Source organism: Calypte anna, chromosome 1 (assembly GCF_003957555.1).
Source record: "Calypte anna isolate BGI_N300 chromosome 1, bCalAnn1_v1.p, whole genome shotgun sequence".
Classification (NCBI taxonomy): Eukaryota; Metazoa; Chordata; class Aves; order Apodiformes; family Trochilidae; genus Calypte; species Calypte anna.
In genome coordinates, this window is record NC_044244.1 from 145,410,611 (window position 1) to 145,428,242 (window position 17,632).

The 17,632-nt window shown below is 39.1% G+C and overlaps 1 protein-coding gene across 1 annotated transcript in view; it reads left to right on the top strand.

Moving 5' to 3' along the window:
• Positions 1-619: 619 nt before the first annotated feature.
• NALCN (sodium leak channel, non-selective) overlaps positions 620-17,632 on the top strand; it is a 231,941-nt gene continuing 214,928 nt past the window's right edge. The window contains exons 1-3 of the mRNA XM_030450947.1: positions 620-696; positions 10,741-10,887; positions 13,140-13,322. Coding sequence (XP_030306807.1) covers positions 10,780-10,887; positions 13,140-13,322 — 291 coding nt within the window. The 5' untranslated portion in view covers positions 620-696; positions 10,741-10,779. The remainder of the gene's footprint in view (positions 697-10,740; positions 10,888-13,139; positions 13,323-17,632) is intronic.

Genomic DNA, 17,632 nt, shown 5'->3' on the forward strand with positions numbered 1-17,632 from the left:
AAAAGAAACACACGAATACTAAGAATGCTTTGAGGTGCACAAATAAGGTTTTTTTACCAAAATAAGAAAGCTACCGTAGTGCTTGAAGACCATCATGAAGAAAACAAACAAAACCCCTACAAACAACCCAACCCCCCCCCAAATAAAAATCTACTGAACAGGGGCTGCTGTGGCTCAGCCTCGGAGCTGCTTACAGCCGGGGGATGCTCGTCTTCCCTTCCCGCACCCCTTGCATGTTTCGGGGTACATTTCAAAGCCGCCGTGGAAAGGTTTTGGGTGATGGGACCACCGGCCGCCGTCAGCCCTGTATCTTCTTAACCAGGAGGCTTTCTCAACAGCGGGGGGAGGGAGGCAGTTTTACAATTTTATTTTATTTTTTTCTTATTTATTTCCGTTCCCTAGGTACGTGTGTGCTGCCGAAAGCGTCTCCTCACCTGCTTTCCCCCTCCACCCCTCCCGGCGCAGGTCCTCGGGCCGCCCCGCCCGGCCTCCCCCCGCCCCGTTCCCCGCGGCCGTCCGCCGCCGTTGCCGAGAGACCGAGGGCGGCCGCCGCCGCCGCCAAGGCGGGCCCCGCCGCCCCGATCCACCGCGGGGAGGACGGCGTGCGAGGCAGGCACAACAACCCCTAACACCTCACACACTCGCGGGGGCCGGGACCGGCCCCTCCCGACCGCGCCATGAAGGGAGATGCTGGCGGTAGGTCGGAGGCGTCGGGCGCGGCTTGCTGCTCGGTACGCGGTGGGCCCCAGCTCCTCCCCGCCCCTTTCCCCGGCCCCTCCATCGCCGGCCACCGCCGGGGCTGTCCTGGAGATGCTGGCGGCTTCCAGGGAGGAGGGGGACGGGCGCGGCGAGAGGGCCTGGCAGCCTCCGCGGGGGAGGGGGGGTACGGGTGGCGGCGACCTCCGCTGCGCTCCTCTCCTCATCGCCCGCCCCGGCTGCCGCCCGTCCTCCGCGGTGGGAGGGGGCTGCTCCAGGCCGGCCTCGGGGCCTGCTGCTGCCGGCAGGAGGTGGCAGGTTGGCCGCCGATCTGTACCCCGTCCATCCCGGGCCCTTGCTACATCCCTCGGCGGGGGAAAAAGTGTCTCGCTCGGTTTGCTGAGGCCGTGGGGGCGAGCAGGCCCCCTCGTTTATCGCCCCCGCGCTTATCAGAGGCCGGGGGTGCGCTGGTTTAATGTGGTGGCTGTGGGTGGTGCTGAGGAGGGCCCGGGGTGTGCGGTGGGGAGATGCGTGCCGGAGGGGAGGTTTCGCCTTATCCGTAGGGGCTGTTGGCCGCAGATGTCGGGTCCTGAAGAGAGTAATGTACCGAGGCCTGGAGTCAGTTTCCGGGGGTCTCAACACTGTTCACTGAGAGAGAGGTGCTGAGCGTTTTCTTCTTGTTGACATCTTTTTATTTTAGCACAACTGGCAACGTCAAAGACATGTTTCTAGGAGGGGTGGGGGTTATCTGGTGACCTTTGCGAATGTATCTTTTAAGTCGGCTCTGATTTTGTCGTTTACCCATTGTTCGGTTCTGAGTCACAGTGAGAAAATACTAACGAAATGCTATTTTAGTCTTTTATTTTTGTCTTAAGCATCTTCAATTTCCTATTTAATTTCAGTGCCCCTCGCTCTTTTCATTTCCTTCCACAGCAGACATTTACCTGCCCTCTAAGTGACAGAAATAATACAGATTATAATACACAGAATTATAATACACAGAAATAATACATATTAACAATGCACTAAGTTTTGCTTAATCATAAAATTAAGAAACTTCAGTGGATGGAGGAAACATTTAAAGTTCTATGAGTTGCCTGTCTCTGGTTGCTAGATGACTCCTAGCTTTCTGCAAGTTCATGCATATACCTTTGTGGACTTTTGGAAACAATCGGGAAATTTTTTGTTTGACTGTTTGAAGTCTACTGTGTTTTAAAATGAAATTTTAAAGCTGTAACAGCCAGCATGTCATTTGTGCTTTAAAAATGCAAGCCCATAGTCATTTGTATAGTGCATCTGCTTTATTTTTATCTGAAATATGGTCCATCACAGTTGATTCCCATTTAAGCTATTCCTTTTGGAAATACAACTTAGTCTGCTTTGACTTATTTCCATCTTCTGGATATTTCAATTGCTACCATGAACACTATGTAGACCTATGTGACATTCATCTAAATCCAGGTCTTGAATCACAGGGGTTTCCAGTCTTACACCTTCACCACAGGAGATCAGAAGTATCAAGATCTGTTGTAGGCTGTAATGGGCCACTGTGCCAATCTCTGAAAGAGGTGGGAAGTCTTGGGATTTTCATGCATAAGAATGTCTCCTTAAGTTATGAGTGTTTCATGATGAGATGGAACTGTTACTGGCTTATGGGGATTTGGGTTCCCTCCCCAACTCCCTAGGTATTTGGGAATTCAGGCAGTTATAAACAAGATATTTTATGTCTTTATGAGTAAAATAGGAGTGCTTAATTCACAGTTTATTTTTACTGTGCTACTAGTAGAATACTCCGTGTTTGGAAAATGACTTGGATTTCATGTAGATTTTAAGCATGAAATCTTTTTGGAGGCAGAAAGAAAAGTCAGTCTAATTTGAGCATTATGGCTTGAATCATACTCTACTTCCCTTTCAATCATTTTCTGCTTTCCCTTTCTTTGCCTCCATAACCTCTCATTTCATTAAGTTTCCCATGTCAGTTAACTAGTGATAAACGTTCTCCTTTAGGAGATACCACTCCTGGGCTATGGTTGCAAGCTCTCTTGTGTCTACTTTTCTTTTTCACTTCTTTATTTTCTCTGATATTTTCACCTTTCACCTCTTCTTTTTTCCCCCCCCACGATGAGGATGATCAAACAGTGGAACAAGGTGCTCAAAGAAATTGTACAGTCTCAAGTGCTGCAGTTTTTCAAGACCAGACTTCAGTAACCAGAGCAATAACCTGGTCTGACACCAGAGCTGACCTCAGAGATTGCACCAGAGTCATCCTGAGATCCTTTGAAACTGAGTTAGCTTAATGATTCTATGATCTCAGGTTTCTATTTATTTTTTTCCCCAAAGTAAAACCTTTGGATTTGGCCTTCTCATCCTGGGGCATTATGTTCCATCATTGTGTTTAAGAAGATGGTAGTGAAGTGCCAAAGGTTATGGCTGCAGCTTCTGGGAACTACCCTGCAGCAATGAGAATGTGTATCACAAGTCAAATTTCTTGTTTTAAGGGAAAGAGGATAACAAGGAAGAGCCCTAATTTTGTTTCCAGGATTTCACAAGTAAAATATATAGTTGTTAAATATTTTGCTGGTAAATCCTGAAATTATGGAAGTGAAGAATTTGGGAAGGGGAGATTATCTGGAATATTCAAATTGCTTAATTATTTTAGTAAAGATTGTAACAATGCTAAAAGAATATAACTAGTTTGGTTTATTTTTAATGTATTTCAGTTTCAATTATTAAAAGATGTGTATACAAGGCTCTAGGCACACTAAAATGTAATTAGTGGTACAACAAAATCCCAGCAACATTAAAATAATCACTTAAGCAGGCATACTGCCAGCCATCTGCCTCCAGAGAAACTCCTTTCCACCCTGCATCATTCTGCCCTTTCTTTAAAACCCTGAAAAAACAGATCTGCAGTACTTATAGCAGGTTACTGAATGTGGGATATTTTAGACACAGGACCAGTTGCTCTCTGCATCCTCTAAAAGAGTGACCTGATGCTACCTGCCCCCTTGTTTTCACAGAGGGTTAGAACACAATTTCCACCTGGGCATGAGTAGACCACAAAAGCAAGTCCCAGAACACTGCTCTAGTATTTTTTTCCAGCGTGATTCTTACTAGCACACTGCTGCACCTCTTTGTCAGCTATGGGCTCTTAAGACTCTTCATATAGACTACTCCACAGTAGATTAATCCTATGGCAGCAAGTGGTGGGTAGGTGGCCCCCAGTCGAAGAGTGACCTTTTGAATTAATATAGGAGTTCAACCATTCAGTATGTCCATAAAGAGAGGGTATTGCCATCAGTATGTTCTCTACATTAGTATATTCTCAGTGGCCATCATTAAATGTTAACATTTTAACAGCTTTTCTGACAAACTAATGTCTAAGGGTATATTTAAACTGTAGGATTTGAAAAATTGTCTTGTTTTCCAGTCATGCCAATAGCCGTGATGTTGGAGGGAGGCTGAGGGTGCTCTCCACTCCTGTGCTTTGGTTGCCACTGAAAGAAAAAGCTGGTTATTTGTACAGGGAAGTAGCCACTTCATGCTTGCTTGTGTCCCTTCCTTCAGGATACCTGGGGATCTGGGGCTTTGAAATGTGATAAAGTACCTGCTTTTTACTGGAGAAGTAGCTTTTGAGTACCTTGATCTCTTGCTTCCTATGTGAAAGAAGTGATGTGGTAGAATGTGCCATAGTGTAGTCTAACAGCACAATTTGAAAAGTCATAGAATCATAGAATCATAGAATTGGCTGGGTTGGAAGGGACCTCAGAGTTCATCAAGTCCAACCCTTGATCCACTACTGCTGCAGTTACCAGACCATGGCACTGAGTGCCACATCCAGTCTCTTTTTAAATATCTCCAGGGACGGAGAATCCACTACTTCCCTGGGCAGCCCATTCCAATTTGGTTTCTTTTGCTCAACCCATTTTCTTAATTGAAAAATGGCAAAAAGCTAACCAGTTCTATTTAAAATTGTGAAGTTCGTTATCTGACAGCATCATGGCACCATAGCGTATGTGCAGTTTATTCAACATTGTGTCTTCCAGATGTTAGAAGGCTTAAAGTAAAAGGATCTGTGATATGACATTTTGTGATAGTAGCTGTAGGCTGCATGTCTGGCTCGCATGAGATCTGCTTTTGCCTGCAATGTGATATTTGATTCTGTCTGCTGAGTAGGTCTGAATTATTTTGGCTAGGTCTGAGAAGAGTAGCTTATATTTAAGAAATAAATATTGTGTAGGCATTATCCTTAGCCAACAGAAAGACACAGGAGACATGTTGGAAGCAATGAGCTGAAGTCTGAACACTCATCTGTTTTTCAGGGTAGATGTTCTGACATTGGAAGCTTTAAGCAATTGTTAAACCTTCCTTAATCTGTGAACCACAGTCTGGTATTTTTGATCTAGGGTCCTGTTTGTAAGTACAAGAAGTCACCAACTATTTGTTCCTGCCTTTATCCATATGATTTGAAAATGTGGATTTAATGGGTTTTTAGGATGTTTCCTTCAGTATACCTTCTTTGTGACAAATCCTGTTTGAGATTTAATAAATATTGACTTATTTAAGCACTGTTCAGTCAGCTATTGGCAGTATACCGTGTCCAAAATAATGAAAATATCTTTTAGGATAACAATAGCAGGTTGGTGTTGTTAACGGATGCAGTAATAAAACCACACAAGAGAGAAAAACTATTGAAATAAACTTTTCCTTTGAACTAGTTACAAGTTCATAACATCCAGTGGCATGTGCCGTGTGATGGCATCCATTGGAAACCTGCTTTTACCCTTCTAAAATTAAATATATCTTTATGTAATGTATATGTATCTTTCTCACTTCAAATATTTTGCTACATGAAAACAAATACTGAAATGCCCTTAACCTCTGTCCAGACTCCAAAGCAAGGATGGAAGGGGGCAGGAATGGGGAGAGCAGGCAGTAGAGAAACAGCAAGATTTCACTAAAGGGAAAGGAGAAGGCTCTTTACTTGAAAGAATGAGAGCTGCCATTTTTAGCTATAACCACATAAAGCATACTACACTTAAGAGCAATTTCTTCTTTATGGTAGCCTGTTTAAAGTTTTTTTAATGTATAACAATACATTGTTTGGGTTTTGTCATCATGCTATGTGTATGAGTGTTCATGTCCTCTTCCTGTCACCCATTTTACCTTTCACATCTTGTAGAAGGTTGAAAGCTATTTCCTTTTTTAGAAGTGTATGTGCCACTTTGTGTGTCCCAGCTCTGGGAAAAGTTGGAAAGGAAGTTGACATTTTCCAAGAAGAGAGATTTTTGTTGAAGAGAGTGCTTGTAGGTGGCCAGCCCTGGGAGGACTTTCAGGCAGTTCTCACATGTTTTCAGGTGACAAAGTCAATACTCAGTGAGAAAGAAGTATGTTGGAAGCCAGACCTTGCTGATTCTAAGGGTTTCTGTGATTTTTAAACTCTCTCCATAAGCTGTAGGTAGGAATACCTGCTTTATTCTCCTATATATTTTCCTGCGAAGTAATTTTTCTACTTTTTCTACTGTCTTTGTCTACCAGAGGATTATTACAAACATGTTTTCATTGCTTTGTGTTAGCAATTTCTTTAGCAGATTATGCTGAATATCCGGGACTTGTTTTATAACAAGATAAAATTTCTTTTGTACACAAATATTGTGTAGGATCAGCTGCTTTCAAAAAGTTGTCTTTCAGTTTTGGTAGGAAGTGCAATCTTCCATCAGCAGGAATGTGTTCTAGTTAGTGCGAATGTCACAAACTGGGATTAGACTTTCTTCACACTTTTTTTTCCCCCCCCACATGCACAGTGGGTCTCAAGTTCATCCAACTATTTCACTAGAATATATTAATTTCAACAGATGCTGTGAATTTAGGGGTTTAGACAGGGTAGTGTTTCTGAGCATACCTGCAAATTCAGGGAAACAGAGGAAGAGGAATGGCTGACCAAATCACTCTGAAGGTGCTCAGTGTGTAAGTAATTTTTTACTTTCACACTTTACTTAATGTTTTACCAATAAATCTGTCACAGTTTAACACTGGCCTGGCAATTAAACCAAGTAACAGATGCTCTCCTCCTTGATAAAGAAAGGAGAGAGAATAAGGGAGAGAGACTTATGGGTTGGAAACTAAACTACACAACTTTAATGAAACAGTAATGATAAATAGGAAAAATTACTAAATATATACAAATATACAGGAAAATGGAAACCACATTCCTCCCCCCTCTCCCCCCAATAACTCTCACGTCACCACCGAGGCTGCAGGGCAGCCCTGGGAAAGTCCAGGCTGGACTCCTGGAGTCGGCAGCAGTCGGGAGCTGGAGGCACGAACACACAGATATGGGCTGGCACGGATCAGGACCACAGGCAGGCAAACGGTATTCCTTTAATTTATTTCTTTTTGCTTCTAAAAGTAGTGAAGAGGTTTAAAAGCAAAGGCACCACATTCCTCCCTGAGAAGGCTGACGCCTGTGCTGTGGAATTTCATTGCCATGGCGAAGAAAATTCTCTAAAGAAATGCAAAGTGGATGTACCCCCAAAACTCCGTGTTTTTCTGTATTTCCCCTGCACTCAATAGTTCTTAAAAAGTCTGGAGCTAGACATATATTCCAGAGGATGTATTAAGCCTTTCGTATGACAGGTTGTGATAAAACAGAAGACCTCATGATGTGTGTTGGAATCAATGTGGGAACTGCTGGGGAGGATGTGTGGTTGGGGTTAGGGAGGACTACAGCTTCCCCATTACTCCAGCTTGGTCTAGTGTTTGCTGCATGTCACATGCTGGAAGGAGTCTGTGCAGAGCTCCCTGCCTCCTCTTGCATCTTTCATCTGGTTCCCCATTGCAGAAAGAGGTCCAAAAATTGGATTGTAGTGCAAGAGTTAAAATTCTTGACATAAATGGCAGAGTCCCTGAACTGCACAGGGCTTTGTGTTGCTCAACAGTAATAAATACAGGTGAAAACCTGTGTGTTGCCTGGAAGATAGAAATAGTGGCATTAACAAAAAAATGGCATAAACAGTTGAGGGCAACCATGTTATACTTTGAATAATCTTGCCGAAGACCATTTCCAGAAGTTTCTTTGCTTGTCATTACTTCTCATTTCAAATAGATAGTTAACAAGCTGGTTCTGCTCCATGACTGTTTCCTCCCTTCCACTGAATTTATATACACAATTTGTTTACTGAAGGCCACCTCTTTAAAACAAGAATTATGATCTCTGTAGTTGCAACATTGACATGCAAACTGAATTTAAAAAGAGACCTGTGTAAAAGGGTAAATGAGGGTATATAGCTAATCTTCCTACACATTAGATGTATAAAGAAGCAATACTGAAGAAAGCCTAAAAACATCAGAGCCTCTATAAGTCAGTTGATAGTTATCTACTTTGTTCCCCAAATGGACATAGGTTATTATTTAGAATGCCATTTATTTTTTTTTTAACCTGAGCCTTTTCTCATAATTATTAGTTGTACTTATCATATTACTTCTTTATTTTTACTATGTTTTTTCCTAAGAGTTTACTAGGAGCACTCTCATATCTATTACCAGAAGCAATGAACGTAAAATTATTGATTTTTTAATTCACTGATTAGCTTTTGAATCACAGTTTCCAAAGGAATGTATTTGCAAGAAATATTTAAGAAAGTGTGTCTATTTTTTTCTTAAGGTATTGAGAAATACAGCTCCCAAGACATTGCAGTAAACTTCTTAGCACTTTCCTAAGTGTAGTATTTTAAGGATTCATGACCTCAAAAAGTACACCAACATCTCTGAGGCTTCCAGCATTTCTAGCTGGGCTTTGGTCCAGTAGAGAAAATAGGTGTATACAGTAGTCTTAGAAACAAAGAGAAAGCAGAAGTCACTGCTGAAGAGGAGTTAGTAAATTCAGTTACCAGAAAAAAGTAGGAGCGTGAAACTTGAGTCTGAGGATTAAAAGAACATGCAGCTTGTATGGGTATTATTTCAGTCTTCATTTGTTAGAAAAAGACTTAATTTATAGCGTTAATTTTACAATATTTGCATACTTTTGGTGACAGCTTAGCAGTTTCACTTGTGCTAAGGTACTGTGACTGGCCATCCAATACAAATAGATGCCACAAGCTTTCCCATAGTATTTTGCACCTTAATATAAATTCTGTATATTTAAAAAAAAATCAACCATTCCATAATGTCAGCTTTACCAACTGGAAAATCTGACCAAGACCTTGCCCTATTGCTTTATGGTCTATAAAAAGACAGACCAATGTTTCAGACTTGGTATTAAAATGCTAGGCTGGAGATATGAGATAGGCAGGGAAACACAAGATCATGCTGACAGCACAGTCATCGTGATCATGATCTTTGGTTTACTTAAGTGTGCAAAAGAAGGTACTGACAAGCCTGTGTGGAAGCTTGCAAGGATATCACATGTTGAGTTCTTCATGTAAGGAGAGACCATAGCAAAACCCACAAAAGTACTCTTCTGAAAATGTAGCAAGGGAATTACACAAACAGAAGCTGACTTTTTGAATCTGAAAGAGAAAATAGAGTAGGACTGCTCTCTGAGGGGTGTGAGAGAAGAGAAGATACGTGCCCTAACAGCTAAAAGAAGAGAGCCAAGGATGCACAGATGGATAGTGTTCAGACATGAAGCAGCATCCTGTGTTTTTGAAGAGTCCATCTGAGACCAAGCAGAGGGGCACTTCTGCACTGCTGGGCCCTCTGTTAACTCCAGCTAATCGAGTGCAGTGTTTCTTGCATTCATGTTGCAGTCATTGTGATCCTTGGGCTTGTAATTATCAGGGCCTTTTTTTAACTAAAAAGGGGGCAGCTTTTTTTAACTAAAAGATGGAAGATTTAGGGTGGACATGAGAAAGAAATTCTTCAAGATAAGGGTGGTGAAACACTGGAACAAGTTGCCCAGGTAAGTTGTGGAAGCCCCATCACTGAAAGTGGTCAAGGTCAGGTTGGTCAGGGCTTTCAGCAACCTGCTGTAGTGAAAGATGGCCCTGCTCATGGCAAGGGGGCTGGGTTATGGGATCTTCAAAGGTCCCTTACAGCTCAAACCATTCTATGATTCTATTTTATACTAGTTTTGCCAAACTTTTGAAAAGTATAGTGTCACCCTGGTTTGTCCAGAAAGTTCCGAAGATCTTGCTTTCTTCTGCCTCCTCACATTCTTGAAAAAAAATGCCTTGAGGGATTGTATTTTATGAATGACTGCTCTCATGCAAGACCTGTGCTCCCTGCTGGACAGACCGTTCCTCCTTGGGAGAGTGTATCTTCTTTTTTTTGAGATCTGTGCACTGTGCCTGCAGGAAAGGCAGCAGTAAGCTGTAGCCCACCTCTGTGCTCTCATCCCGTGTCCACTGCTCGCGGCTCACATTGCTGAACACAAAGGAGGCTCACTCTGCCACCCATGCAGGAGTGTCCAGACTTGGCCTGGCCTTGAGGAGATGACTCATTTTCTTCAGTGTTTCCATCTGCCAACACAAACTCCAGAGGCAGCCAACTGTCTGGATGTTGGATAGATAATTGCTAACATTAAAAAAAAAAGTATTAAGAAAAATACATGAAATACATGTTACTAGCAGTATATAGCAAGAAGGCTCCCCTTGTTTTCAGCAAGGACCATTGCCATCTGTTGGCTGCTTAACATTGCCTGTTGGCCTTTGGCTTGTTGGGTTTTATCTTAGCCTAGTGGAATAAAAGGAAATGTCACCACTAAATTGGGTGGCTCCAGGTCAAATCCATCCCGTAATTACTCCATGTTTAAATTCACAGCAATATCATTCTTTGCATATTGGTACACATTTTCTGCCAGCATTGCTGAGTTTCTGGTAATTGTTTGCTTTATATACCTTTATGTAAATTTTTGAAAAGTAACAAGAGTCATGTCAGTGATTTATATAGGCAAAGCTTTTTATAAAATGAAGATCCTGTTAATCAGTAAGTACAAAAGCAGTTTGCATGAAAATACAATGCTTTAGGTTATTTATAAAACTGTTCAAAATGCATTATAAAATGGGTTTAGTGAACTAATGTCTTCTCTCTTTTTGTCTTCCCAAGGAGGTTTCATTATTATAGATAATAAAAGTTAACTTCAGGATGCTAAAAAGAAAACAAAGTTCAAGGGTGGAAGCCCAGCCAGTTACAGATTTTGGTCCCGATGAATCTTTGTCAGACAATGCAGATATTCTGTGGATTAACAAACCAGTAGGTATCTTTTTTCATAGTTACTAATTTAAGATATATGAATTTACATTGTTGAAATATGACTTCCACAAAAGATTTCGAGCCAGGTATTTGTGAGGAACAAGTGTTGAGATAAGGTTGCTAATCTGCTGCTTCATATTTGCAGAAAGTCCAAATATAAATAAGATTTCTTTCAGTGATGACAGACTGAAGGGGTTATAGAAGATTAATTTTTTTTAGTAGCCATCCTTTCAGTGACTCTGGTTCCTGATGTGTTTATTGAAATTAGAAGTTAAGTTTGTAAAATGAGCTTTCGAAAAGGGTATCTAAAGAGCATTACATTGCTAAAGTGGTAGCCAGCAGTTGGTACTTTTGACTTTCAGATCTTTCCTTTTACATCTCATGAATACAAAAGTGTATTCTGGCTTGTTATTTTGAAGTACACCTCACATTTTTCTGGCATCATTTAATCAACAACCTGCCTTGAGCAACAGAAAGGTATAAAAGTGTCTGGCAACTTGAAACTGGGGAAGGCTTCCTTGGAAGTGGAGTCATTAATAGAATTTGAGGTATTAGGAGAATACCTTTATGATGTCAATATGGCTATTATGATTAGATTTTTTATTCAGCAGTCAGTATGCATCTGGAATCCCTATATTTGATAGACTCATACTTTTGTGGAGAAAGCATTTTTGTATTTATCTTAAAGTAATGAGTAAATTTTTGCTTTGTAAAAGCAGAAAGTCAAATTTAATGGATCTATCATCTCATTTGCAGTATGAATGCTAGATCCCCTCAGCTTTGCTGCTGAGTTGTAACACCTAAATCACTTACAAGACAGCACTTGTATATTAATTCATGTTAAATAATCTTAAATAGAATATTTGCACTGACTGCTGTAATAAGCTCAAAATGTAATAGCAGAACTATATGATGGATTATTTATCTGTTTCATAGCACCTAGTACATGGCTTTTTTATCAAATATTTTTTTTCTTTACTCTGGAGAACTGGGTGTATATGGCTTAGCATGCATAATATTGACATTTTAGTGTGGCAGACATTTTTTATGTCAGCCATACTTCAATATGTATGTTAATCTTTTCAGTCAAAACAAGGTTTGAAACAGAGTGGGTGTTAACAGGACATAACAGATCGTTCATCAGCTGCCTTCCACTTCCAGATTACTAATTTGGGCTCAGAGTATGCAAACAATACTGCTATAAAATTCAGGTCAAATATCATTACACCTAGGTGAATGTACAGTGGATATTAAATTAGATGAGTGTTCCTGAATCTTCTTGATACCAAAAGGTCTCAGGTGGTGTAAATGAGTGTAGAATTTTCCTCAGATGAAAAATTGCTATAAATACACTTCAGTGTTTTTTGTTGGGATTTTTTTTTCCTTGCTGAAGGGTCTTTTTTCCCTTCTTGTTTTGATAGATATGACCTTACCAACTCTGATTCGTTACCCTTGTTTGGCTTCAAGATGCTTCCATGATGTTTTCATTTAGAAGAAAAAATCCAACCTTAAACCACTGTCTGGATAATTACTGCATTTTCATTAGACCTCCCATTTTGATTGGCACTGAGTATCAACTTACTAGTAATTATTGTTGAGAGGCTGAGACCTTAGTAGTCAGATAAATTAACTGTTCTCTCACAGCAACAAAACTTGTTTGGAACAAAAATGAATCCTGATGTTAAGAAGTAAATTGCTGTTACATGGTCTCTTTTATATTTATTTTCTTCCAAAAGGGAAGGATGCTTTTGACCCCTGTGCCTTTCGCTTAATTTTTGGAATTAAATTGAATTTAATTGTATTTGATTTAAAAATCAGTTTGTCTAAATGTGTAACTGAAGTTTTCCACAGATATTATAATTTAATATATTCAACCATTTATAAGATCAACTTATTCCGCATATTGTCTACTCATAAATGTGTCAATTTAGAAATAATGGAATTCTAATTCTCATTTTCATGGCTCTTAATTCTTCACTTTTCTGAAATATACAACCTCCCAAATTAATTATTAAAACTATATAAGCTATATTAAGACGATACATATGTGTACATAAATGTATGTATATAAGTAAAAGGAAGTCAAGAGTACATATTTTTGGATTAAGACATTTAATGTGTGGATCATGATGTAAAAAGAAAAAAAGTAAATATGTGTTTACAAAATAGTGACAGTTCAAGTTACAATGGCTAAATAATTGAGCTTTTTATGAACATCAAAGCAATCTTGCATTGTCTTGTGTTTTTTCCAGTGGGTACATTCCTTACTACGAATCTGTGCCATCATCAGTGTTATTTCTGTTTGTATGAACACTCCAAAGACCTTCGAGCATTATCCTCCTCTCCAATATGTGACATTTGCTCTTGATACTCTACTGATGTTTCTCTACACTGCAGAGATGATAGCAAAAATGCATATCCGTGGGATAGTTAAGGTAAGCACTTAAAAGTATTCACTATATTCTTAAGAAAATGATCTGAAGATATGCTGGTGATATTTGATTGTTGTCTTTTACCTTCTCAGATCTTTCTGCTATGATTGTTTTTAACTGCAGGCAACACCATGGCATATAAATTGAAAAGACAGATTGATAAAGATGAAGCTTTGCTGCTTATTTAATATGCAAAATATTATTACCAAAGCATAATACCAGCATTCTTAATACTGGTTTCCTGCTAAGAAGTAGATAGTGTCATTGTAGTAATATAAAGAATGAAAGGAAAAATAAGCCTTAGCTTATTTTTATATATATATACATATACCTTAGCAAGAATATTTTATAAATGTCTAGAGATCCATATATGGACTAAGAACTTTGATTTTCATTTCAGAAGGCTGGTTGCTTTATTGTGTGGCCACTTTATCTAAATAATAACATATATCTTACTGTGAGCTGGATAAGAAAGCTACCTTGCTTTGCTGATTGATTTTTTTTCCTTAATATAGTGCATGTTAGTAAACAAATGCTCCTATTATCATATGTTTACTGTTTTTGCTAGACTAATTTGTATGAGTTGAAATAATACTGGAGAATATGAAACTGCAGAATTTTTCAGTAATCATTAATTTTTAGCATTCTTTTACAGATTGTTTCCAGCATTGTACAAAAGGTAGAAATTCAGCCTACAAGTAGAAAATCCATCTGCAGACCTTACTGAGAGATACAACACAGAATAGATAATAAGTGTTTTATCCTTTCCTCTCACTCCTGAAAGGTCTGGTGACTCCAGAGACATCTGAGGTTGTACTTAGCTCCTCAGTTTGTTTACAAGTTTGCACATAGCATTTTTTCTTTACTGCCAAACTAAGCTATTATGTCATTATACCTAATGAATATTAATAGTAAAAGTTAAACTCTCATTAATATTAATATTTAGACAACTACTGAAATAAGATGATTCTAAGAAAATCTTCATGTGTTGCATGAGGCCAAAGCAATCCTTTGTAAAGTGCTATTTCTGACCACTGCCCATGCTATCTTGTTCAAGAGATGTACATCATGCATGTGAAAATGAGGATCATGAAAGGGGAATTAGTGACCAGGATGCACGTTTGAACAGTGTGGGAGTAATAAGTTAATATTCCAACCAATACATACCTTGCAAAGAAATGGACATGTAGCTATTAATACTGAGAATGGAATGGGATGGGATAGAATGGAATAGAAATAGACTAGACCAGAGCAGAATAGCTGGAAGGGACCTACACTGGTCATCTTGTCCAACTGCCTGACCACTTTGGCTGACCAAAAGGTAAAGCATGTTCCTAAGTGCATTGTTCAAATGCTTCTTAAACACAGACAAGCTTGGGGCATCAATCACCTTTCTAGGAAGCCTGTTTCAGTGTTTGACCACCCTCTTGGTAAAGAAATGCTTCCTCATGTCCAGTTTACACCTCCCCTGGTGCATCTCTGAACCATTCCTATGTGTCCTGTTAGTGGATACCAGGGAGAAGAGCTCTGCATATCCCTTTCCACTTTGCCTCCTCAGGAAGCTGTAGAGGGCAATGAGGTTTCCTGTCAGCTTCCTGTTCTCCAAACTGGGCAAACCCGGAGTCCTTAACTGCTTCTCATAGGATGAACTTGTCTTTGAATCATGTTTCAAGTCTGTCCATCCAGAATGAATGGATGTCTGGAGTTGGTTCCATTGCCTTAATTCATGTTATACATGTATAGATGACAATGCAGATTATTTCATTTTGCACACTGAAATTTTACTCTTTGTTTATTAAATAAAAATGCAGCAGAATAGATTAGACATAACTGGTATGCAAAGACCAATTTCTTAATTAGAAAATGGCTGCATTGTTAGTTAACAACTGAGGATTTCCTTACAGCTTAGTGCATAGTAGCATTCATCGGTGAATAAATATAGTTACATTGAAATAAAGTGCTTTTATTGCCATTGTTCATGGAGACATAGAACAAATTTTATTAGAAGAAACTTCCAGAAGTCATCTAGTCTGACCTGCTGCTGTATCCTCTGATTAGGTAGGAATAGATGGCAACAACATTTCCCAGTTTGCCTTCTTATCTGAAGGCTGAACAGACCCTGTCTCTCACCTCTCCCTGTGTAATGTGCTCCAGCTGTCTGACCCTTTGATGGTTCTCTACTCCCTCCAGGATGTCTGTATCCTACTGGGCAGCTCAGAACTGCACTCAGCTGAAAATTAGGCTTGTGGATGTGTTCTCACAACTGCTGGTTAAAAGGAAAAGATGTGATGCCCACACACTACTCACATGAGTAACACAGAACTGCAGGAAAACTATATGGGCTTGTGTCATGTATAGCAACTTTCATAAAGCAAGGTTACAACTGGATAAGCCTTTTTTAGCTGTTAAATTGGAGCTTTTAAAATATATTATCAAATTATTTCTTTGCTAATCAAGATGAACCGTTTAATTTACTTTTCATATTATTGATTCTACAGAAAATATTGGTTAAATACTATAACTCTGCCAAGAACATAATGACCCATGAGCTTCTAAAGATAGTTGCAATCAAAGTAAAATAAGGCACTTTTTAGAAACTTATTAGAATTTATTAAAGACGTTTGTATATGAAACATCTTTATAAGGAAATTTGTTTATGAACTGTAGTCCTAATTTAAGTGCAGTCAGGACACTTAGTGAACGTAGGATCAATTAATGTATTGCCATATGGTTCTACTGAACTTCACCATAAATCAGAATTTCTTTAAAGGCCCTAGGGATTGATATGCTAATAATTTTTTTAGCCATGATTAATGCAAAATTTTAGTCCAAAGAGGAATCTAATTTATGGAGAAGGTAGGCACCATCCATTTAAGTCCCAATTAATAACAATGTAAGTATAGCTGAGCTAAGAAGATTTTGAAAATGTTAAGTCATGTCTAACTAATACCTTCTGAGGACAAATGGGACAATTCCTTCCTTTGGTTCTCAGGGGTATTCTGAAAAGGAAAGTGGCTTCTAAAGATCCTAGCCTTTTCACTGTAAAAAAAGTTTCCATTTTCCTTGTGCAAACTAAGTGACAAAATAAAGTGATACATCCATCCAAGTGTTTTGTTACCCCAGAAGGAAAGTTAAACTGAAAGGTCGATGTGACATTGTTACTTTTGTTATTCATGTTTCCTTCTGAATAATTCTTAACTGTGCTAGTAAAATCTATTCAAGTTTTGGGCTGCTAATGCCATGTGAGTGTTGGTTGTTTCGTTTGTGAAGACAATTCATACAGAGCACTTTGAATGAGGGCAGTCAGTGCTCGTGTAGATATCCACCACCTACAAAGAAAATAGACACTGTTCAGACAGGAAGCACATATGCAGATATTAAAGAAACCAGAAGATGACAAGATAGGATGTATCTCATACAGGGTCCGAGTTCCTATCATTTTCAAACCTGTCTATTGATATTCCTTATTACTGTGATCATACACTGTTTGCTTCTATTAGGTGTCAGGATAGATTAACTTCCCAGGAGGAATCAAGCAAGATGGGTACAAATGTGTAGTCATATGGATTACATATGGTATATAGGCACTGCCTGGGGAAAAAAGGCACTGAAAGGCTTGTGATATAACTGTATTTCAGTTTTTTGGTATTGCAGGTTTTGTTGCTTGTTCTGAACAACTGAACTAATGCTAACAGTATGTCTGTCTTTACCTTGCAACTTATCTCTGAAAAATGAAATACAGTCTATAGTTTATTACTGATTGAGGTCTTTTTAAAAACAAGCTTCTAGGACAGTCTGCCTTCTGTTGGGTAGCTGCATTGCATAAAATGTACACACAAACAGTAAAGCAACTTTAAATGGGTTTTGAAACTTATTATTAGAGACAGAGAATTAGAACAAGTCAGTTTCTTTCTAAGAATGTATTTTTATGCTTTTATTCTAAATTATGTTCTAAATTGAAGAATGTCATATCATTCATTGAAGAATGATAGCCTGTGCTAGAGTTCACTGTGAAATGACAGAGTTGCTCAGGAAACTACTGTGTACACATTATTAAATCTACTAAATCTACTTCAAATAGATGAAATGAACAAGTGTATAATATCATTGCCTAGAGTGTAACTTTCATCAATATTAACTCTAGGTAGTTTGAAGAAACTGAAAGTTAGGTGCTAACTACTACATCAAGCAAGTTATTTAAGTAGTCGTAAAAGAAACAGTTGTGGCTTCCTATGTTGATTTATGTTTAACCTACTAGATTTTATGAGCAAATAATTTTGATTATTGGTTTCAGTCATAAAAATGTGCTTTAA